This window comes from Balaenoptera borealis (genome assembly GCF_965194805.1).
Source record: "Balaenoptera borealis genome assembly, chromosome: 16".
Classification (NCBI taxonomy): Eukaryota; Metazoa; Chordata; class Mammalia; order Artiodactyla; family Balaenopteridae; genus Balaenoptera; species Balaenoptera borealis.
Genome location: NC_138872.1, coordinates 59,737,214 through 59,759,303, shown reverse-complemented (window position 1 = coordinate 59,759,303; position 22,090 = coordinate 59,737,214). Strand labels below are relative to the sequence as shown.

General features: G+C 53.8%; 3 protein-coding genes across 12 annotated transcripts in view; 2 read left to right on the top strand and 1 right to left on the bottom strand.

Moving 5' to 3' along the window:
* TXNDC11 (thioredoxin domain containing 11) overlaps nt 1-7,766 on the top strand; it is a 64,809-nt gene extending 57,043 nt beyond the window's left edge. For 6 of the 7 annotated variants that reach the window (XM_082359950.1, XM_082359951.1, XM_082359953.1 and 3 more), the window contains 2 exons: nt 2,928-3,008; nt 7,009-7,766. In XM_082359950.1, coding sequence (XP_082216076.1) covers nt 2,928-3,008; nt 7,009-7,651 — 724 coding nt within the window. In that variant the 3' untranslated portion in view covers nt 7,652-7,766. The remainder of the gene's footprint in view (nt 1-2,927; nt 3,009-7,008) is intronic. The other variant, XM_082359949.1, reaches the window with a different exon arrangement.
* On the bottom strand, nt 7,694-18,258 carry SNN (stannin). Of its 2 annotated transcripts, XM_082359960.1 has the most exons (3): nt 18,092-18,226; nt 11,136-11,238; nt 7,694-10,908 (listed from the first exon to the last, which is right to left on the bottom strand). In XM_082359960.1, exon 3 carries the CDS (start codon nt 10,815-10,817, stop codon nt 10,554-10,556), a length of 264 nt encoding a protein of 87 aa, XP_082216086.1. In that variant the 5' UTR covers nt 10,818-10,908; nt 11,136-11,238; nt 18,092-18,226; the 3' UTR covers nt 7,694-10,553. The 2 variants fall into 2 exon arrangements, with proteins under 2 accessions (XP_082216086.1, XP_082216087.1); XM_082359961.1 differs by lacking the exon at nt 11,136-11,238 and having other exon boundaries at nt 18,092-18,258.
* A 146-nt stretch (nt 18,259-18,404) lies between these two features.
* LITAF (lipopolysaccharide induced TNF factor) overlaps nt 18,405-22,090 on the top strand; it is a 109,235-nt gene continuing 105,549 nt past the window's right edge. For all 3 annotated transcript variants that reach the window (XM_082359762.1, XM_082359766.1, XM_082359763.1), the window contains exon 1: nt 18,405-18,544. The gene's annotated coding sequence lies outside the window, so the exon portion shown is untranslated. The remainder of the gene's footprint in view (nt 18,545-22,090) is intronic.

Genomic DNA, 22,090 nt, shown 5'->3' with positions numbered 1-22,090 from the left:
AATAAATATAAAAGATCAAATCATAGAAAAAATAACAGAAGCTAGAATATTGGATTTGCTAGTTCCTTTGAGAGGTGAAAACTTGCCAAAATGAAGCAGTTGAAAAAATAATGCAAGAAAGATGAACAGATTTCACTAGAAAAATGTGCAACGAAAATAAAACTGACTTACAAAAGGACGATAGCTATATTTTACAGCATATATGTCTTAACCTTTTGTGTGTGCTGTAAGTAATGATTAGAGCCACACTTGAGGAGTTACTATGCTGCGAGATTTTTATATATACATATTATCTGACTTAATCCTTAGACCATTCAGTGGAGCAGGTATGATTGCCACTCTCTTTCTACTGAGGAGGAAACTGAGGCTCAGAAAGATGAGGCAGCTCGCCCAGAGTTACACAGCCTGTAAATGAGGGAGCAGGGTTCAGAATCAGGTGTGCGTGCTCCAGACCCTGAGAAATTAAAATGGTTTAAGAAAACTGCTGAGAGCAAAATGTGGTTTGTACATATAATGGAATATTATTCAGCCTTAAAAATTAGGAAGGAAATTCTGACACATGCTGCAACATGAGTGAACCTTGAGGATATTAATGCTGAGTGAAATGAGTCACAAAAGGACAAACACTGTATGGTTTCCCTTATATGAGGCACCAAGAGTAGTCAGATTCATAGACACAGCAGAATGGTAGTTGCCAAGAGATGGGGGGAGGGGAGAAGGGGGAGGAGTTGTTTAATGGGGTCAGTTTCAGTTTTGCAAGATGAAAGAGCTCTGGAGATGGATGGTGGTGATGGGTGCACAGCATTATGAATGTACTTAATACCCCTGCACTGTACACTTAGAAATGGCCAAGATGGTAAATGTTATGTATATTTTACCACAATTAAAAAAAACGGGGGATGGAGGGAGAAACAGCTGAGAAGGACTGCCGTGTGAAGAAAGGTCATGAACAGGCTTTTCATGTAAGAGAAGAGAGTAAATAAACAAGTGGGGAAATTATAGTCTAGTAAATGTAAATTAAAACAATAACAAAGTGTCATTTACACTTATTAAATTAACGAATACTCTTAAGTGGTAGAATCTTGTGTTGATAAAATAAAATTGGCACAGTCAGATGTAGCTAATAGAATAAGTAAATTGGCATAAACTTTTTGGAAAGCATTTTAGTAACATTTTAACAAAAATGGTTATACATTTTTTTTTTTAAATAAATTTATTTATGTTATTTATTTATTTTTGGCTGTGCTGGGTCTTCGTAGCTGCGCGGTCTTTCTCTAGTTGTGGTGTGCGGGGGCTACTCTTCGTTGCGGTGCACGGTCTTCTTATTGCAGTGGCTTCTCTTGTTGCAGAGCATGTGCTCTAGGCACACGAGCTTCAGTAGTTGTGGCACGTGGGCTCAGTAGTTGTGGCTCACAGGCTCCAGAGCGCAGGCTCAGTAGTTGTGGCACACGGGCTTAGTTGCTCCGCGGCATGTGGAATCTTCCTGGACCAGGGCTTGAACCCTTGTCCCCTGCATTGGCAAACGGATTCTTAACCACTGCACCACCAGGGAAGCCCGGTTATACATTTTTGATCCAGTTAATTTCACTTTGGGGAATTAAGGAAGTAGGACTTCCAGAGAAGCATGTGCTGGTCATTGCAGCATTATTTATATCCAACAGTAGAAAAATGGTTAAGTAAATTATGGTTGGGCATTTGATGGGATTTTTGCCCCTTTGTTAGAACAACGCTTTTCATACAATTAACTGAAAAGAATAGGGTATGAAATATGATTGCTGCTCTTACCAGTATGTAGGCATATACACCAAAGCCTGAATGAAAATCCCAGAAAGAAGGTCCCGATTAGCACAATGGGATTCTGAGTGGACGTTTACAAATGTTTTTCTTTTAATTTTACAGTTTGGTTTTTCTTTGAAGTAAAAATCAGGAGAAAGAAACACTTGATCATAGAATAAACTGTTCAACACCATTTGTTTAAAAAATAGAAACTCTGATGTTCTAGGTGGGCTTTCACAGGCAGAGAGGCAGGAGTACTGTTCTGTTAATGAAGCTATTTAAAACCATTATGATTTGGTTATGTCAATTTTTTTTAAAGTGTATTTCATCCTTTTGGACAAATGCGAGGCACTGATTTCCCCCCCTTCCCCACTCTGCCCCCAATTATACTTTTCTGAAAACTCCTGTCAAGTTAATGATTCAAAACATTTCCACCTGTTTTATGCACTATTTGTGAATATTGACACCTGGCCTAGCAGCCCTCCATGCTGCTTCGCTTCCTCCTTCTGGGATGTTCTTTTTGCTTCAACTGAGCAGTCCCTGGGGGCAGGTGGGGAGACAGTCTTGCAGGCCCAGCTCAGTGCGGGCTGCAGGAGGGACCCCCACCTAGTTCAGTAGTAATTAAGCACAGGTTGGCTCATTTAGCACAGATGTCATTTCCTGTATTAGAAAATTTATCTAAAATCTGCTTAGAAAATACAACTTTCTTGGCCTCTGTCTAGACTTACAAAATGTAGAATATAATCTTCCTTATCTTGTTTTCTTACGTTTTCAGAGGCTCAATGTGTTTTGCTCAATGATTTCCTTTTTCCAGAGCTGATTCAACGGTTAAGGTACTTGCCCAGATTTGGTCAGGTGCGTGGACTACTCCTGAGGTGTCAGCGAGCCTTTTTTGAGGGGGGATTCTACTTTTACTTTCAAGACATGACATTTCCCTCAGTGAGTTAGGTGGGCAGTTGCACATCCTGGAAGTCTCGCTGCTTCTCCCACAAGCTGTGCCTGCCTTACACCCGGTGGTGCACTCACCGCCAGGGGCCAGTCTTGTGTGGGCGTAGACAGTGCCCTGGGTTCTTCAATTATTTGAGAAGATCCTTTCAAGTTGGAGTTTCTTGGGCTGATCTTTTGCTTTTTCTGTTCTTTCCCTTTGCCAGGATTGATGTATCTCAGAATGATCTTCCTTGGGAATTTATGGTTGACCGTCTTCCTACTGTCTTATTTTTTCCCTGTAACAGGTAATGCTGAATTTTTTCAATATTTGGGCAGATGGGATTCTTTTGCTGAAAATGAAATGGGTTTAAGGTACTTCACAGAAGTGAAATGTACATCATTTTTTATTACTAAAGTATTTAGAATAAAATGTATTGTTCAAAAAATGTGCCACTGGGAACCAAGGGTTAAAAGGGCTTTGGTGTCATGATGTCAGGTGTGGTAGTTTTTGTAAGTTTGCCCCCTCCCAGAGTGTGTTTTACATGAAGTATGAATGTGGCCACTGGAACTTGTTCACCTTCTTGGCCTTAAGAGCACACAGTGAGTGCTGAGATTGACAGCAAAGAGCCCCAGGTTCACGTGGGGCAAAACAACAGCTCACTGTTGGGCCTCATGGGGAGTCAGGCCCGGCCTGCCCGCTTCCACGTGAGTCATTTGTCATTGAGCCCTGCGGATGGCCACCTCGGCCCCCTGGTACAAGGAGGAAACGGAGGCCCTCCTACCCACTGCACCCGCATACTGGGGTTCAAGAAGCCTTCTCCCCAGTTGTGCAGACTTCTGTGAATGTCACCTGACGGGGCTGTCACCTTGATCTCTTCACATTTGTCTAAGTGGTGCTCCAAGGTGAGTGATCAGGGCAGCTTCCTTGAAAGCCCAGCGAGCAGGGATGGGCCGTTAGCAAGGGGACGTGACCTGGCAGTTAGCGAATGTGGATCCAGATGTTTTGGTAGAAGGGAAATTAACTCTTGGCCTTTTAAAGCCTGATAAACCAGATGTTCTCTTGGTACAGATTCCTGTTTGTTTTTAAAAGGATGGGTCCTCAGGGACCCAGTCACATGGCTTTGACAATATCTTTATAGGGAAAAGCATTTGCAGGATGATTTTAGTGACGTTCCCTAACTCACGTGTCTTTTATTCTCTGGCGCTCGCTTTTACTGTTTATTGCAGCCACTGCCATGCTCTTCATGCTTCTCTAGGAGAGTGCTTCCTTCATGTGTACTGAATCATTTCCTTGGTTTTTCCTCCTTATCTCAAAGAATTTTTGCTGCAATACTTCCTGTGGTAGTAGGGTCTTGTCAAACCACGCACTAAAAACAGAGTGTGACTCACCCAGTTCTACTGCTGACTATATTGTGACGAGCCTTTTTCTTTTTAAGAAGTGTCTCAGGTGCCAACACGGTCCAGGAACCGTGGACAATTAACACAAGTAATTTCATCGTGTGTGGGACAGAGGTGGGGCATGAAGTTTATTAGCACACCATAATTTTCAAATTTCAGTCATAGTTGGAAAAAACATTGACGTCGTAACACCCAGCACATGCCTTTGCACAAAGAGGTTCTCAGCAGCTGGAATTGTTTCGCGTTTGGGTCGAGTGCCTTTCATTCTGAGGTTGCCTGATGGAGTCAGCATAGAGATGAGCTCATTTTCCATGCCCTGCAGGAAGGCCGCTGCTACAGCCTCTTCCTAGTTCCCTTGTATTGAGAAGTCAAGAAAGTAAATACTGAATAGGAGTAGACTGTCCAGTTCCATTCTAATGCAGAGAGCTTGGTAAACCAAAGCCTTACTGCTTTGGAATGGAATTTTTCTTATTTCCTAAAAATAAATGGTAATCAGAAGTGAAGTGAGTGTTCAGTTCACTCAGAAGGTAAAGGGCAAAAAGCTGACAGCTCACAAAAGAGGAAACAAAAAACTGGTAACAAGCAGTAAGACCTTCTTCACAGGGCACATGCTTATGTCATTTTTAGTGAAAAGAATATAAAAGTATATATGCATTTTGGTAAAATATAAATTTACACATGCACTGGGTTAAAATGTGTGCAGAAGGGAAGGTATCAAGATGTTGACGATGATAATTTTGGAGGAGTGAAGGTTACCAGTGGTCACGGGGGTGCCTCTTGTATGCTTTTTATATCCTTTGCAAATGGTCCTCAGTGAGCACGTCGTTTGTATTTTATGATCATGAAAGAAACCGTAGGAAAGAGCTTGTCCTCTGCCACAGTGCACAGCCTGGACTACCTCCTGCTCCCAGCAGGGCCGCCTTCTTGTGCAGGGGCACCTTAGAACCACTCTTCTTCCCCCACTCTGTGTGACGTTCCAAAATGCAGGTGCTCTGGCCCGGCTCTGGGCCAGGAGATCAGAAGCGGGTGGGGGGTTCATTCTGATGTGTCCCCTGGGGAAGGACCTCGCTTCTTTAGAGGAACAGCCCACCTTCCCTCAGTATTATAGCCCCTCTTTGGAGCAGATAACTTCTACCCCATTGGTCATTTTGTATTTAGCCTTTGACACACTAGAGGTGCGTACACATACTCCTGGTGAACTGAGACCAGAGTCCAATAAACAGTGGGACCTTCTACCACTACACTTTCAAAATGATTACCATTTTGGAAGCAGTTTGTTGACGCTCTGTGTCCTTGCGACTTCTAAGAAGTTTGAAAGCATTTTAGCACACCCATCAGGTAGGTTCATGGAGATTGCTCCAGAAACTCTAAAATAGCACGTTTACCGGTATCATTTTCTGTCCTGTAAATGTCTCCAGATACACACACTAAGCTCTTTGCTGGGGATGATGCACATTTGCTCTTTCTAGAAGAGCAGGTTGTGTTGCAGAACTTAGGGGTGGATCCAGCCTCTGCTTGTCCGTCCTCACCCGCACTTCACAGGGGCCAGGATGTTCTTAGTTGTCAGTTGAATGGCTGGGAGACCCCACTTGGAGAAAGCTTACATGTTAAGAAAACTATGCTTTAAAGGAAGGCGTGGTTATATACTTACCCCCAAAGTTTAAAAATTATTCCATTTACCTGAAAGTTTCCATAAACGTATAAAATGGGACATACCTGATTTTAATTTCCCTGTGATTTTTATTTCATAGGGAAAGGGCTACCCTTTGATAGAACACCTTTTGTCTTTTCTTAGGTGTTTGGCCACTGGCTTTGTGTGTGGAGAGGGTGTGCAAGCTCTTAATGAGGGATTTCTGGTTAGTTTCTCTAAGGAACCATGTGGTGGTGGTTTTTTTTTTTTCAAGCTAACATTCCCTGAGCCTTCAGGTAACTCATGCAGTCCTTACAGCAGTCCTCTGGGGGTAGATGAGACTCATATTCCCCCCTTTACAGACAAAGCAGTGCAGGCCACAGAGGAGTCCTGTGAGGCCCCGGAGGCGGGTGGGCCCTGGAGTCGTGCCCTTCACCTCCACTCCTTTAATACTGGATGGTGTCTGCCCCCCTCATGCTAAAGCTGCTGGTTTGGATTTATTGCAGCCAGGTGGTGTATACACAGGTAAATGTATCTGTGGTAGAAATTTTGGTCATCAAGACAATTGGATGACAAGTTCTAAAAAGGAATTTTGTACATCAGAACTTGCAGCAAAGCTTTGGGGAAAATCCCCTTCATATGTCACCCTCCTTCCTTATTCTCTGCTCTCAGGGCCCGGCAACCTTAATTCCTCAGAGCCCCTTGGTCTGTTTGTCAAGGGTGGGGCTCCAGTAACACCTCCACCATCATGACAATAAAATGTGTCTCCAGATGTTGCCCAGTGTCCCCTGGGGAAGGGAGGGTACAGTTACCCCAGTTGAGAACTCTTGCCTTGGATAGTGTGTAATAAATGCTTGCTGAAGAGCCGGGCTGAGTGTTGGAGGTTTTTCCCATCTCGCCAAGCATTGTCGATGGCCACAATAGTGACATGGGTGGCAGTCCTGCCCCCGGACACCCTTCCTGACACGCCACTGGGCGTCTGAGAGCACACGGAGGCCCCTCTGCCCTGAGTTCTTATCTTTCTTGGAAGGTTGTGAACAGAAACTGAGCTCTTTGTCCTCAGGAACAGACACACCTTTGAGATAAACCACCTTAATTACAGAAGCAGCATATGGGACATCCTCAGCTTTGTAGAAAATTTTTTGCCAGATGACATTTTCCATGCTGACTTCCTTTTGGTAGGAAATAAGCAGCTTGACCTTCGGCGGCAGTCTGGTTTTGGACTAAGAATGTTGGTGTGACTCTCTTATCTTTGACTCCTTTCCCTTTCTCTCCAGAAAGGACCTAAGTGTGAAATACCCCGAAGACCTTCCCATCACCCTTCCAAATCTGCTGAGGTTCATTTTGCATCACTCAGACCCTGCTTCTGCCCCCCAGAACTTGGTTAACCCTCCTACCAAAGAGTGTCTTCAGAGAGAGGCCGTCCTGCAGCAGGGGCACATCTCCCATCTGGAGAGGGAGATCCAGAAGCTGAGGGCGGAGATCAGCGCCCTGCAGCAGGCGCAGGGGCAGGTGGAGGCCCGGCTCTCGAGCACGCGCAGGGACGAGCAGCAGCTGCGGCGGCGGCAGCACGCGCTGGAGAGGCAGCACAGCCTGCTCCAGCGGCACAGCGAGCAGCTGCAGGCCCTGCACGAGCAGAAGAGCCGGCAGCTTGAGGAGGTGGCCCGCCAGCTCCAGGAGCTGGCCGATGCCTCGGAGAACCTCCTCACCGAGAACACCTGGCTCAAGATCCTCGTGGCCACCATGGAGCAGAAACTGGAGGGCAGGGACGGGGCCGAAGGCCGTGCTCCCCCGGACGAGGCGCGATCGGACTACCGCAAGCCCTCGGGCGCCCCCCGGCTACCAGCCAGCACCCCTCCGCCTTCCAACGTCAGCTCCACGCTGGCCTCCGAAAGGAGCACCGAGAACAGGACAGACTAACTTTGAAAATGACACGAAGAAATCAGAGGTGAAGACTGTACATTGCGAATATATTTATGCAAATTTTATTGAAATTTATTGTAAATAAAGATTTTCTCAGTGGTCTAGAAAATCAGCTTGAATGTTGTTCAGCTTTTATTGAACAGGGGTGACATCCCCTCCACTTATTGCACAAACTTGGTAGCTTTGAGACAGAAACAGTAGCACAGTCCACTTGAAGACTGGTCTGAAAAGTTAGTCCATATTTTAGTGGCTCAGTGTCGGCGTTCCCTGCCCATCCCCCTGCTGTTGCTTCTGCGATGACATGCAGAATGAAAGGCTGATGTCCTGACTGACTAGTCAGAAAACTTGGACGCAACAGTTGGGCTATTCAGAAAGAATTCAATGAGAGGTCATAACTTAACTAAGCCATTTGAGTGTGTGGCTCTGGTGTCTATGCTAAAAAAAGTAGCTGTTGACCAAGAACAGTGAGAGCTGTTATGTGGTTGGTCACCAGTTCTGCAGGCACTTCCACTTGCCTCCAGAGACCCCACTAGTGCCCCACCATGCCCGTGACCCTCACCCGGCACTGACGCCGTGCTGCTGGGCCTGATGCAAATGGCACAGATGTCGTGGGGTAAGGAACCTCCAGGAGTGAAACTGAGGAGAAAGTGATGCTTCATCTTTTCAAAACTGAAACTGCACCGGCACAGTAAGAAGCTCAGGGCGAGTTTGACAGTCAAGCAATGGTCATTGTCAGGGTCAGGCTCAGGGACTGAAAATGCAAGTCCCCGGAGCTCCTCAGTTACTTGGGTAAAGGAAAGACAGCCTTAGGTGCAGGCTGCCGGCTGCAGAAAGTAGAGGTAGAAAGCCTGAAGTTCTGAAACGTGAGGGGAATGGATCGAACACCCCTACACCTGCCCCATTTTTCTTATGTCCTTCATTAGGAAATACACCTCCCTGACCTTCCAGTTGACCCCTTTAGAACTTCTGACCCCTCCTCCCGCCCACACCCTGTGTGCTGCTTACAGGGCCTTCTGCTGGTCTCCAGCCTGACTCATGCTTGGCCATCCCCAGGTGGGGGCCAAAGGCATTTCCTCCCCTGTACTAAAGCCCGGCCGCCTTCTAAGGATTCCTTAGTAGCCCACGTGTGCTGTCTCAATCCTACCTTCAGCTCAAATGGCCTAACTAGCTACTCCTCCCCTCCCCCCAAGCTATACCTTAATGTTTGACCGTTAAGTTAGGGGTACGCCGCTAAAAGAAGTGTTCCTTAAGCTCCCTCCTAGGGGTTCTAGAAAGTTGATTAGTTCAACATGCTTTTTAGAGGAGATTTGGATGAGGCCAGAGGAGCCGCCTTCCGCCTGACCAGGAGGCCAGAGCTTTGAGGGGGAGCTGGGAATCGGGGGCAGCCCCTGGCCACCCGGGAGCTCCCTGCCCATGCTGCTGGCAAGGCGGCTCAAGTGCTGAGGGCCAGCGCTCCCCAGCTCACCCGGGGCTGGCCTCCAGTTTATTCCCGAGGATGCAGACACAAGTCACATTTTAATCATGATAGCTTAGGGTGTGCTTACAGTGGTGGGATTAAAAACCTAAGCAAGTTCACTGAAGTACACACAAGGGACATCTCGGAGGGGCGGGGTGGGAATCACTGGCCTGACCAAGAGCCACCAAACGCCTCACCTTGGCGAAAACCAAATCCTGAACCTGAAACTCACTCTCCCCCCAGCCGCCTCCCCTGGGCGCCCACTAAGCACAGGCTGCTGGGGGCTCCTGTGTGCAGAGGCACACAAGAAGTGACACTTGGCGCTCTTAGAGCAAGGTCAGGGGACCCTCCTTCTAGGTGGCCCACTGAGGAAAATGAAATCCAGGACCCAGCAGGTGGGTGGGAATCTGGGAGGAAAGGAAGCGAATTTGTGAAAAGGGCGGGGGGAAGAAACCAAGCGCCCCCCCGCCGCCCCCTCCAGTGCGGAAAATATTAAATACAACAACAAACAAAAAGCACAATGTTCTCTCCTTCCTGGGCCAACTGGGTTTGGGATACAGGTAGCCACCGCGGCTCTGGTGTCTCTAGCGAAGCCTGTGCTCAGTAAAGCTGGGTGGGGGGCAGGGTGCTCAGCATGCTCAAGACCATGGGGGCCAGAAACTGCTCTGCCACTAGGACGCCTGGCAGCCTCGGGACTCGGGCCTCGTGCCCCGGCTCGTCCTTCACCGGCTCCCAAGCAGCTGCAGTAGCTTCCTTGCAATCACTCCACCAGCAACAGGAACTGGCATTTAACAACCTCATCTACCTAGAGCAGGAGGGGGCGGGACGTGCTGCCGCTCCCATTCATTGCTCACGAAGCAGAAATCGCCAAAGCACCCCAACGGGTCAGCTGCGAGACTTAAAGCCGACGTGTCACGTCCTCTACATACACACGTGTATCTGAGGCCCCTGCCAAGTGCAATGTGGGCCTTACAAGTCTAAGACCCTCCCTCCCGCCTTGACTCAGCGTTAGTACGGACAGTCCCATGTGCTCTATATTTTTAAAAAATCAGCAAAAGAGGCTTAAGCACGTGCTTCTGGGGCCTATTTACAGTTCACAGGCTTGTGAGTTCACGCATTACAGTAGTAGCTCCATGGAAAACAGGCTCAGCTAAACATTCAAGTAACAAAAGCGCCGTGGGGCCGTGAGCCCCAGCAAGGTCAGGCCTGCCCACTGCCTGCAATGGGCAGTCCTACCAGGAGGCTGAGGGGTTGCCCAGTGCCACTGAGCCCTGGCTCAGGACCGCCGGGACCCCAGGAGTCGGTGCATGCGATGACGAAGCCCGGCGAGGCCATGCCAGCAAGCGTCAACCCTTCCTCTCAGATGGCAGCACGTCTGTGGTTTCGTCCCTACTGCGCCTCTCGGCTGGCGGCGGACAGGCCCAGGAGCCTCCGCATCCCGGCTCAGCCGTGGACTTCAGGGCCATTGGGGGTCAGCTTGGCCTTCCTCTCCACGCACGGTCCCTTGGCCGAGTACTGCACCAGCAGGAAGGGCTCCTTGGTCTCGCCATCCCCCACGATGCTCTCCTCGTCCTCCGACTGGCTGATGCGCTGCAGCCGCAGGTAGCACCAGCAGCCCAGGATCAAGGCCCCCAGGGCAGCGATGGCGATGAGGATGACGATGACCGTGACCACACCGGTGGTGGGGCTGTGGTCCATGATGGACATGGTTAGCGCTTGAGCGGAGGGGACCCCTCTGCAGGAAGGTCTTGGTGGGGACGGCTCAGCGAGGCTGGAACCCAGGCTGGACACGAGAGCCCTGAAAGAAAGAGCAAGATGAGGCTACACCGGGGAGTCCGCCGGGGACCCTGACAGCCCACACGCTCGGGCTTGCTCTTCCATGGGATCTATTTTTAATCAGTTCTTAAGCCTGACCGTCCTGCCCTCATCCTAGTGAGAAACAGGCTGGTTGGCATTTGCTGGGTTTTTTTGTTCATGATGCCACCAGTGTTCCCCTCGCTCACCCCAGCCACTTCCATTTAATACCTTCAGTGCCTCTGCTACCAGACAGGCAGTCATCCTCGCTCAGCACAAACCTGACAGGAAGGAGAGGGGGCACCCGAGACCTCCGTCACCACTGCAGCAGAGGCTGAAAGAAGGTCTCTTTAAGGTGAATGTTTTAGAACTCCAGCACCACTAGGTGTTCAGTAACTGCTCACAGATTGAAAGTGCTTCAGGGACTTCCCTGGTGGCGCAGTGGTTAAGAATCCGCCTGCCAATGCAGGGGACACGGGTTCGAGCCCTGGTCCGGGAAGATCCCACATGCCGCGGAGCAACTAAGCCTGTGCGCCACAACTACTGAGCCTGCGCTCTAGGACCCGTGAGCCACAACTACTGAAGCCCGTGCACCTAGAGCCCATGCTCCGCAACATGAGAAGCCACCGCGATGAGAAGCCCGCGCACCGCACCGAAGAGTAGCCCCTGCTCGCCGCAACTAGAGAAAGCCTGTGCGTGGCAACGAAGACCCGATGCTGCCAAAAATAAATTAAAAAAAAAAGAAAGTGCTTCAAGACAGCCAGAGATGAGGGATTCAAAAGCAGGGAAATGACATCAGCCCCTCTCGTGAACAGGGGACATATATAGCTCAAAGAGTCTTCTGGAACACCTGTGAGAGAGTGCAGCCGACAACAGCCTTTGCCCACAAAGAAGCTGTAGCTGACCTGGCTCCGGAAAAACTTTGAGGAGGGCAGGGGAGAGCGGGACAGACCAGCCTCTGCCGGCGTCTTGGTGCAGGAGCCAGACCACAAACGGGTCAATATGCCAAACACCTGTCGCTACAAATGCAGGAATGCAATGCTGGGAACATAGGGGACCAGATGCCACGATGCTAAACTGGGCGGGGCAGGCGAAACTCAGGGAAGTGATGCTGATGCCGAGATGTGCATGTGCGGGAAAGCCAGCCCCTGAAGAGCGTTCCGCCCCTGAAGAGCGTTCCCGGCAGGGGAACACCGTCTGCTAAGGCTCTGAAGGCAGGAGGGACCGCTGGCAAGTGCGAGGAGCCGAGGGAGCCGCCGGTGGCTGCAGCTGGAGATCAGCTGGTTTGGGTGGGGGCGGGGAGGGGGTGTACGTGCCCCAAGGCCCAGGCAGCGACAACCCACTGAGGTTGGAGGTGGTGGCTCCCCTGGGTCCCAAGACCGACCTTGCACTTTAAAAATTTCTCCTGCCTGACCGTAAACGGAGCAAATAATAGTAACTAACACCCAGGTGGTTACGAGGATGCCTGCGACGCCTGGGCACAGTGGGGGCAGAGTCGATGCTCAGCTGTCTGAATCTGTTTTTTTTTTTGGAGAAGACAGACATCAGTGCAGGTAGACATCACTGGAAGCAGAAGGTTTTCCCTCCAGACAGGATGGAACCTGCCCTCCTGGAGCAATGACAACTTAATTAGAAATGATTCTTATCCACACCGGGGAGGCCTCCACCCCAACCCCAGGGCCAGGTTTGCCTGAAGGTCAAAGGCAGCTAAGTCAACGCCCGTGAGTCTGTCCGGGGACCGGGCCCTGAGAAAACCCTACAGACCACCAGAACTGCCCTGCTCCCACACCCATCTGTGCAGAGGGGTCCTAGTCAGGAGGGGGCGACATCCCTGGAGTCTGCCCCCTTCTTACTGCCCCCAGGGTCAAGCCGCTGCCATCACTCTCAACAGGCTCCCTGGTCCACCTGTGGGGGCCACTGCAGCCAGTGCCCCTGTCACTCAGAGGAAAGACCCCAAGTCCCTGCAGTGACCTACGAGACCTGATGAAGCATCTCCACCCCTGCTCCTCTCCCGCTGACCCCACGCTCCTTCCTGCCTCCAGACCTTTGCCCAGCCAGGTCCCTCTGCCCAAATGCTCTGCTCCCCTTACCCTTGTGCAGTGGTTCTCAAGTGGGGGCAGCCGTGCCCCCCAGGGGACATGTGGCAACGTCTGGAGACATTTTTGATTATAACAGCTAGTGTGTGTGTGGGTGCTACTGGTATCAAGTGGATGGAGACCAGGGATGCTGGTAAACCTGTCACATGGCATGGGACAGCTCCCCAAAGACCCCAGACAAACATCAACATGTGGAGGCTGCCCTGGTTATTAACTCCAGCTCAGGCGGGGAGCCTTCCTGACCCCGCGGCCCAGGAAGTCCTCTTCGTCCTGTGGCTGCACTCCCTCCTACCCTCCCTCCAGGGCACCAGCCTCAACGTGCAAGCCTGGCTCCTGTGTCAGAGCCATCGGGTTGGCCCCTGCCTCCCCTGTTGGGCCGTGTGCTCCGTGAGTGGCCCTGCACACTTCTGTGCCCACCCAGAGGCCTCTGGCGTCTCCCCTGCCACCATCAGCTCCCACAGCTCTGCTCAGCCTGTCCTCTTGGGCCTCCACATGGAGCAGGTGATTCCCCCCAACCCCCAGAGAGCCTGCTGGCTGCAGCTGGGTGAACCTGCCCCAACCCCTGTGCTCTCGTCCCGCTCGGGAGCACACCTGGCTGCCCATCCCTCCCCGCCTCACCCTCTCCACTGGCTCTTGTGTCCAGCGCCTGCTGGGGTGCCTGCCCTCCCCCTGGGTTCCTGACAGGAAGGCAAGTCAGTGTCAATGCAGAAGGGGAAGTGTGTGTGTTTGGGGAGCAGGGGGTGGTTCAGGGGCAGGAAGAGGGAAATCAAACAATGGCAGCAAGACCTGGGGAGGGGCGACCCCAGGGGCCAAACCAGCTGAGGAGCCCAGGAAGTGCCTCTGAGTGCTGGGGTGGGGGTGGGGGGGCGGAACAAGCGGTCCCGGGACCAACAACCAACCAGCAAACTGAGGCAGCGGTAGCCCCAGCTCCAAGGACACTCTGAGAGGAGCAGTGACCTCAAAACCCTGTCTGCTGCCCCCGCCCCAGGTCAGGAGGAGCGGGCAGAGCCAGGTGACCAGGCCACAGTTATGCCTTGCCTGCGGTCCCTGGCCCTCCCTTGAATGTGTTTGTTCCTTCACTCAGCAAGTATTTCCTGAGAACCTATCTTTTAAAAACTCTGATCATGTCATCCCCTGCTCAGAACCCTCCCTGGTACCAGCAGAGAATCCAAATTCCCTGTTTCCCCAGCTTCTTCACACCCTTCCGCCCCCCACCTCAAGCCCTCTGCACTTTCTGTTCCTTCTGCCTGGAGTGTTCTTCCCTGAGTGTCCCGTGACTGGTTCCTTCCCATCAGACGGGACTTCCTCAGAAGGTGCCTCTTGGGGGCTGCCTTCCCAGATCACCCAGGCTCCAGACGCAGCCCACCCCCACTGGCCATCGTCTCGTACTACTTCCTCTTGTTTCCTGGCGCTCTGCCACGTGAAATTCTCTTGGGTCAGGGAAGGTGTTTCCCTGGCTGCCGTCTCCTTCCCGCAGTGGACGCTGAGCCTGTAGGAGGGCACTGTCCATCTTGCCCACTGCTGGATCCCCAGCCCTATTACCAGCACACAGCAGGTGCTCAATGAATGTCTGCTGACCGCCCACTCCAAGCCCGGGGAGGCAGTAATCAGAGACCTTGCTTGCATGGGGATCACGGTTGGCAGCCCCCACCCCTGACTGCCCCCAAATCTCGAAGCCACCACGGGTCCCCTCAAGGGAGCTGGCAGCCTGCGTGGAAGGACAGGCTGCAGGCTGAGCATGGGGGCAGGAGCCACGTGTGCAAGTGGGTCCCAGGCAGGCCTGGCCCAAGCCCACGGAGGGGCAGCTGTCACCGCACGAGCTGTGGGGAGGGGAGGGGAGGGGAGGGAAGATGCCACTGAGATGCAGATCCCAGAGGAACCTGAAGCATGAGGGCGGCCAGCCAGTTCCCTCTGAACCCTCTTGGCCTGGGCTTTACCCCACCCCTTGCTTCCTCTCTTCAGGGCCTCCCTCCTGCCCCTCCAAGCTAAGATGTCTCCTGCAAGTCAGCTGACCCCTCACCCTGATCCAGGAAAGCACACAGGGCAGGACGCGGAGGACCACAGCTTGGGCTAGGTAGACGCCCAGGATGGCACGTGGGAAACCTGGACCCCCTTAGAACAATCACCAAAGCAGTTAACACTTATTCCATACCATCATCTACTCCTCCCAACAAGCCCGTGGCTAGCGCTGCTCACCGTTACCATCCAAGTTTCACAGGTGAGGAAACTAAGGCGTGGAGAGCTTGAATGGACCGTCCAAGAGTGAACTTGGACAGAATAAAGGAGGATGGGACCTAGAAGTGGGGCCCAGCAGAATAAAGGGAGGGGTCTTCTAAGTGCAGAGGGTCAGGCCAGCCCGGGAGCCAGAGCACAGCCAAGGACTGTAGTCTCCGGGCACTCTAGGGGTGGGCGACGGGCCATGCTCCCCCAACCTCTGTAGCATCTCCTTGCCAGCTCCCTCAGTCAGGACGAAAGCTGGCACTGGAAGCCCAAGGCCATCTGGACCCCCCAGACACACAGTGCCAATCCTCCACCCTCCCTCCGCCCTCCCGCTCCCACCTCCCTCAGACGGATTCAACAAGCTCTAAAGCCCAGCGTCTGCTGACACCACCCCTCTGACCTCGCCCCCTGCCCCACCCCCAACCACCGATGGGTTCAGAGGACAGACCCTGCATCGGCCACCAGCAAGCTGAGGGCAGGCATCCCCCACTGTCCTGCTGCCCTCGGAGGCCCACGGCTTAGGTCTTCCCCAATGTTGGGTTGGGTTCTAGTTACCCCTGCCTCTTCAGGGGACCCCAAAATGAAGCCTTAACCCCACTCCACAGGTCCCTTCACACACTCAAGGCCCAGTGGAGCCCAGCCAGCAGCAGAGCAGATAAGAGTCCCCTCCTTTGCCCCACACCATCCCTCCACTATCATTAGCTGTTGTGACCCAGCCAAGCAAGCTGCTCCTAATGGCCTCAGTTTCTCAGCCTGCAAAATGTGAAAGAGGCCTCGACCTCAGCAGCCAGGTTGTGGGGAGGCTGAGAAGTGATAAGAAATGTGAAAACAGAAGGGCTATGGGGCCACCAGGTTTGTGTGTCACCAGGCACCACACCTTCCTGGGTGTCACAGGGTCGCCCCTCACTCCCCCCGAAGGACCTGCTCCCAGGAGGGTACAGGGCCTGGTCCAGGCCCAGTGCCACAAATAGCGCCTTCCTCAGGGACACGCTGCCACCTTCTTCTCGCTTAACTGGGCACATCATGAGTGTCACCCAGCCCAGCTGGACACCAGCTTGCCACCCCTCCCCCCCTGCAGCCTCCACCTTCTGGGGCTGCCCTGCTTACAGGGGACCCACCACCTCCGCAGGGGTGAAGCCATGCCCCTTCCCTCAACAAAGCCATCTATCAGGTGTGCCAGCAAACCAGGCTCTTCGGGGGACCCCAGTTCACAAACCGGAAACATTTCCTGCCCAGTTTCTGATTAGAAACATAGGACTGTGGGGAGGACGGGGCATGACAAGGGGGCAGGTGGCATATCTGCTCTGTGTCAGGCCTGAGCAGGCGCTGGGACCCAAGGAAGCATCACACAGGCCCCTGCCCTCCAAAAGCCAGGGCAAGAACAGTGGGGATGCGGATGAGAGACTGACAATCATTGGGCTGTGCCCAGCTCTGTGGCCAGTGTCACCTCACCCTCACCACCCACCCATTACACCACGGTCCTCCCGGAGAGGAAACGCGCACCAGCACCCCCCAGGTTCCCCTGTGCAGAAGAGGAAGCTGGCGCAGGCAGAACCCCAGGGACTGCCCCAAGGTCAGTGCGAGTCTCCTGTGCCCCCACCCTGTGAATCAGCCACTGGCTATTCTCACAGGCTGCCCGAGGCTCAGCTCACTTGCCAAACAACTTTGGTAATAACAGTAGACGCCTGGCAAAAGTTGGCAATAATTACTATGTGCCAGACACTGGGCTGAACACTTCACACAGATAATCTCCTTTCAGTATCAAAACAACCCTAGAGTTATTACTATGCCCGCTTTGCAGATAAAGAATCTGTGGCTCAGAAAAGTTAAATCAATTGCCCAAGGTCACACAGCCCAAAAGTAACTGCGCAGGGATTCAAACCCAGGTAGCCTGGATCCAGAATCTGGGATTTCAACTGTGACACTAAAATGTCATATTATTTGACCCCCGCCTCCTCGCTCCCTTGCCTGAGGGGCCAAGGTGGACAAGTGAACCCCAGTCCGCCCCCACCCGAAGAGTCTGGGTGACTGGGGTGGACGGCTCTATGCTGGGGACACAGGGATCATAAGCGCCCTGGCAGCTCCCGCGTGCCAAGCGCGGGCGACGTGCAGGCGCAGTGCCAGGCGCGCTCCACGCACCCTCTCATTTAACCCTGCCAGGCGACTCCGTCGTCTCCCCGACTCTACCAAAGAGCTAAGCGAGGCTGGAGGGAGGAAGGAGCTCGGCCCAGGGGGCGACAGCTGGAGGGGAAACGACAGCTGGAGAGGCAACTCCAGTCGGCTTGACTTGGCGCGGGGGAAGCTTAGGGGACGGGGGACTACGAGACTCAGTCATGCCCACGCCGCGCAGTCACCACCGACGGAACCGGGCACCGAACGCCGCAGCCCGTCCTCAGTTTCCCCACCTGCGAAATGGGCGCCAGACGTCGCCAGGACCCCCACCCCTACCCCCTGCAGCCCTCCTGACCACTCTGGAGGTTGCCAGAATCCCCGCCTCCTGTTATTTTTAAAAATCCCTAAGTGTCCGGAGGAGACCCGCGGCCGGCCTGGGGCGCAGAACTGCGGGCCGCGGTGAGGGGCATGCACTGGGTTGGGGGGGGACACCAGCTCGCTGCAAAGCCGCCGCCGCCCCCCGCCGCCTCCTTTGTCCCGATCTCGCCGCAGCGCAGCGGACAAAGAACCCCCGCCCGCGGGCGCGGCCCCCCGGAACAGACCCTCCCCCCGAAGCCGCGCCCCCGCCCGGGCTGCCCCTCCCCCGCCGCAGAGGACCCCCCCCCCCCCGCGCGCGCCCCCACCCCATCCGGGGCGGCCCCTTCCCCTCCTGCAGGCCCCCGCCGGGCCCAAGCGCCCGGCCCGCCCGACCCCTCTCACCATGGCGCCGCCCGCAGCCCGGCCCGATCGCCCCGATCGTCCCGCAGCCCCGCGGGCCCGGCTCCGCCCGCCCGCCCGCCAGCCAGCCAGCCGCCAGCCAGCCAGCCAGCCCGGTCCGGCCGCAGCGCACAGTCCGGACGCAGGAGCCCCTCTCTGCGGCGGGCGGGGTATCTCCGGCTCCGCTCCGGACGGGGGCGGGGCCCTCCTAGAACAGCCAATGGGAGTCCGCGCTGGGACGGCTGGGCGGGGCGGGCCGGGGCGGGGTCACGTGCGCGCGGGGCGGGGGCTGAGCGCAGCTGGCAGAACTGGGGGCGGGGCGCGGGTTCGGCCTCCTAGCGCGCCGATTGGGCGCGGGTGGGTGCGAGGCCCGGGCAGGGAGCCCAGCCTCCAACCCCCGAGAGGCTCCCCTTACTCCCGCCAGCTTACGGAGGGGAAAACTGAGGCGCACTGCAGGTAAGAGTGTGGCACGCTGCCCGGAAGCAGGGGGCGGCAGCATCCCGGGCAGGAGCAAAAGATAGGCAGGACCCCTAAGTTAAATGTCCTTCCTTGGGGAGGGAGCTGGTTGTTCACTCGTTTAGTAGTTCATTAATTCATCACCCATCTGTCCATTCATTCAACCTTTATGGAACACCGACCATGTGCCGGGTACACCAGTGGTCGCGGGTACAGCCACGAACAAGACAGGTAAGGACCCTGCCCTCACAGAGCTCTCATTTTGCTGCGGGCTGAAGCTGTGGGGAATTTGCAGCCTCTTGGCCTCTTATAATCATGGTTATTTAATTTAATAACTCCGCGATTAGGCCCTCACCAAGAGCTATACCCTGTACTCAGCTCTCAACACATTTCATGGAGACAACGGGGAAAGGGAGAGCTACTCATTTTCCAGTTGACGCTCCAGAGGGCTGAAGTACCACAGCCAGCATATAATGAGGGCAGGATTGGAGGCCACGCCTGTCTGCCTGGGAGTTACTGCCGGTTAGTCCACTTGTTCACCCAAGAAGGCGGTCCAGCAGGAGGACACTCCCCCTCGTGGCCAGCCGGGGCCCATAAGAGGGGCAAGGGTGGGTACTTCAAGGCCTCTGTGGCCCAAGTTCCCTTTATCGCCACCTCTGGCTTGGAAGGCAGGAGCGGGGAGGTGGAGCCCCTCATCCTGGAAGCTGGGAGTCTTGTCTGGAAATGTCTTTGCCAGCCTCAAGCAGAGGCCTCTGGGAGAAGATGGAGGGCCCAGCTCTCAAGGCCATAGTCGCCACGCTGTCGCTGGTCTCTCCTTCCTGCTTCAAATGCGCCAAGCTGTTTCCCACCTCTGGGCCTTTGCCTGTGCTGTTTCCTTCCGCTGAAACATTCTTCCACTCCCATCTTTCGGAGGGCCCTCCCTGATCTCCACCTAGCGCGGTCCCTTTGTTATTTTCCCGTCTGTGCATTGCGAAATTGTACATTTGCAAGAGTGTATGATGCGTGCCTGTGGAGTGAATGAATGAATGGGCAGACTGCAGACCTCCAGGTCTGGCCCTGCTGCGCCCTAGCCAAGAGGCCAGGCCCAGGATGTGAGCTGTAAGAGGGGAAAGTAAGAGGGGACAGAGAGTCAGAGGGGCTTCCAGCTCCAGGCCAGCTCCCCAGAGGCCAGAGCCAGACAGCCCAGAACGATTCCTGCTCCTGAGTCTGCGTGGCGCGGCCCTCAAGGGCTCCTGCCCCATTAGCCACACCAGGGAGCCCGGGGTGAAAGGAAGCAGGTTCTTCCCACAGACCCAGTTTCAGCGGCCTCTGCGGTCCCAGCCTCAAGTAGCCAAAGACCTCATTAGTGGTGAGCACTTGAGAGGAGCAGCCTCAGAGCCCCAGAGCCAGGGTTGTCAAAGAAATGACAGGGGAAGCAGGGACACCTTGGGGGAACAGGTTCTGGGAGGAAAAAACCAGAGGGGGAATGCCGCATAGCATAGAAGATGAGCGTCAGACTGCCCGGCTGTAGTGCAGCCTTTCCTGCTGGGTAGCTTTAGAAAAGCACCCTAATCTCTCTGTGCCTCAGTTTCATCATCTGAAAAATGGGGGTGACAGTAAGTTGACCTCACAGGGCGGTTGTGAGTACCACAAGTGCTTGTGCAGAGGAAACAATTTCACTCACTCTTAACATTAGTAATAGGGTTGAACAGTAATGGGGTTGAACCTGGGCTCCCCCATTTGGATCTTGGGCAAATCACTGCATTTCTGTGAGCCTCAGGCTCCTGGTCTTCACAGTGACAACCCACCTCTGGGGCCCTGAGAGGTGGGGGACTGGGAATAGCCCACCTGGGTCCAGCCATCCCTCTTGCCCAGAGTGAGTTGCTTCAATAATAATAACAATGAATGAATAATAATAGCAGCAAACCGTGTTCTGAACACTACGTATGCATAAATTCATTTTAATCCCCATTTTACAGATGGGGAAACTGAGGCACAGAGTGGCACATGTGCACAGAAATCACCTGGGGGGTCTTGTTAAAATGTAGATACTTAGTAGGTCGGGGCCCGAGCTTCTGCATTTCTCACAAGCTCCCAGGTGGTACTGATGGTTTGGGGACCACACTTTGAGCAGCAAGGGGCTAATGCGTTTGCTAAAGGTCACAGGTGGTATGCAACAAGCCTGGATCTGAGCCCGCACAGTAGGCTGCCGAGTCCTGCACTTAACCGCCACCATAACTGCCTGCCCCAGCCCTAGCTTTCTCCCCTACAAAGAGGCAGGAAGTATAGCTCCCCTCCCCAAGCCCATTTCCTCTCTCGGGGCCCCTACCACCTCCCTCCATTGGTGACATCTGGCCTGTAGAACCTCCCTGCCCCCAGCATCCCAAGGGTCCTATAGATGACATGGAGGTTTTCAGATGCTCATTAGCCAGGAAGATAATTAAGGGCGAGGGCTGAGATCACCCTGGCTCCCTGGGGCTTGCTGGGGCCCAGCCGGGCCTGCCCTGTGCCAGGCTGGCCCTGTGCCTGCTTCCCTTGGGGCATGGAGGGACTGGGACAAGGGTGGGGTTTGCTGGGGAGTAGAGAGGCCTCAGCCAGCCTCTGGGGAAACTCCAGTGGGGCCTCCTTGCCAAGCCCACAGCTCTTAGGGTTCCAGGCCTAAAAATGAAATGAAAACTGCTTGGCCAGTGGGAAGTTCCCCAAAGGGAGAGAAGTGAGCCGCTGGTGAGTTCTGCAGGGCGAGGTTAGGCGGGACACAGAGAGGGCGCCATCTTGCTCTGAATCACACAGCAATCCTGGTCAAGGAGAGAAATCCTCCCTTGCTGGTGGGTGGCTTTAACATCTCTCTAGCGCTGGCTCGGCTCCCTTATAACCAGGAGGGAGCAGACCTCAGGCTGACAGTCTTGGGCAATCCACACTCTTGATCTAGAATTTAACAACGTGTTGTTTTTCTGCAGTTTATGTTACTTTCTATTTTTGGCACAGATATTGCTTTTCCATTTTTGATAGTGACATACCCATTTGTTTTTATTTACTTATTAAAAAACTTTTTTTTTTTTTGGCCGCTCCATGTGGCTTGCGGGATCTTAGTTCCCCTACCAGGGATTGAACCCAGAACCACGGCAGTGAAAGCACCAAGTCCTAACCACTGGACTGCCAGGGAGTTCCCCCTCTCTTCCTTTTTAATTCAGTCTATTCAGGGGAAAAAAATAAGTGAGTTAATTTAAAGCAAAATGTAACAGAAGTAACTGGAGACGGTAGGGGGATATGGAAGCAGTGAGGACAGTGGAAGACGGATGGCTGAAGTGGGGAACCTGCCAGAGGTGAACCCCACAGCCGCTCACAGCCCAATCCTCTTACTGCAGGGCCAGACAGAGCCCCCGGCCGGGATGGAGACATCCCATGGGCTCCTGTGTTGACCGGAAGAGTCCAGCTGGGTTGTCATGGGTTGAGGGCGGCCTGGGTTGGCTCCGGTCTTCATTCCTGGAGTCTGTGTTATCAGCGTGATGAGGGGCAGACTTGGGGAGGGGGGAGGGCAGGACTGTCCTGAGCCGCTCCCTGCCCTGA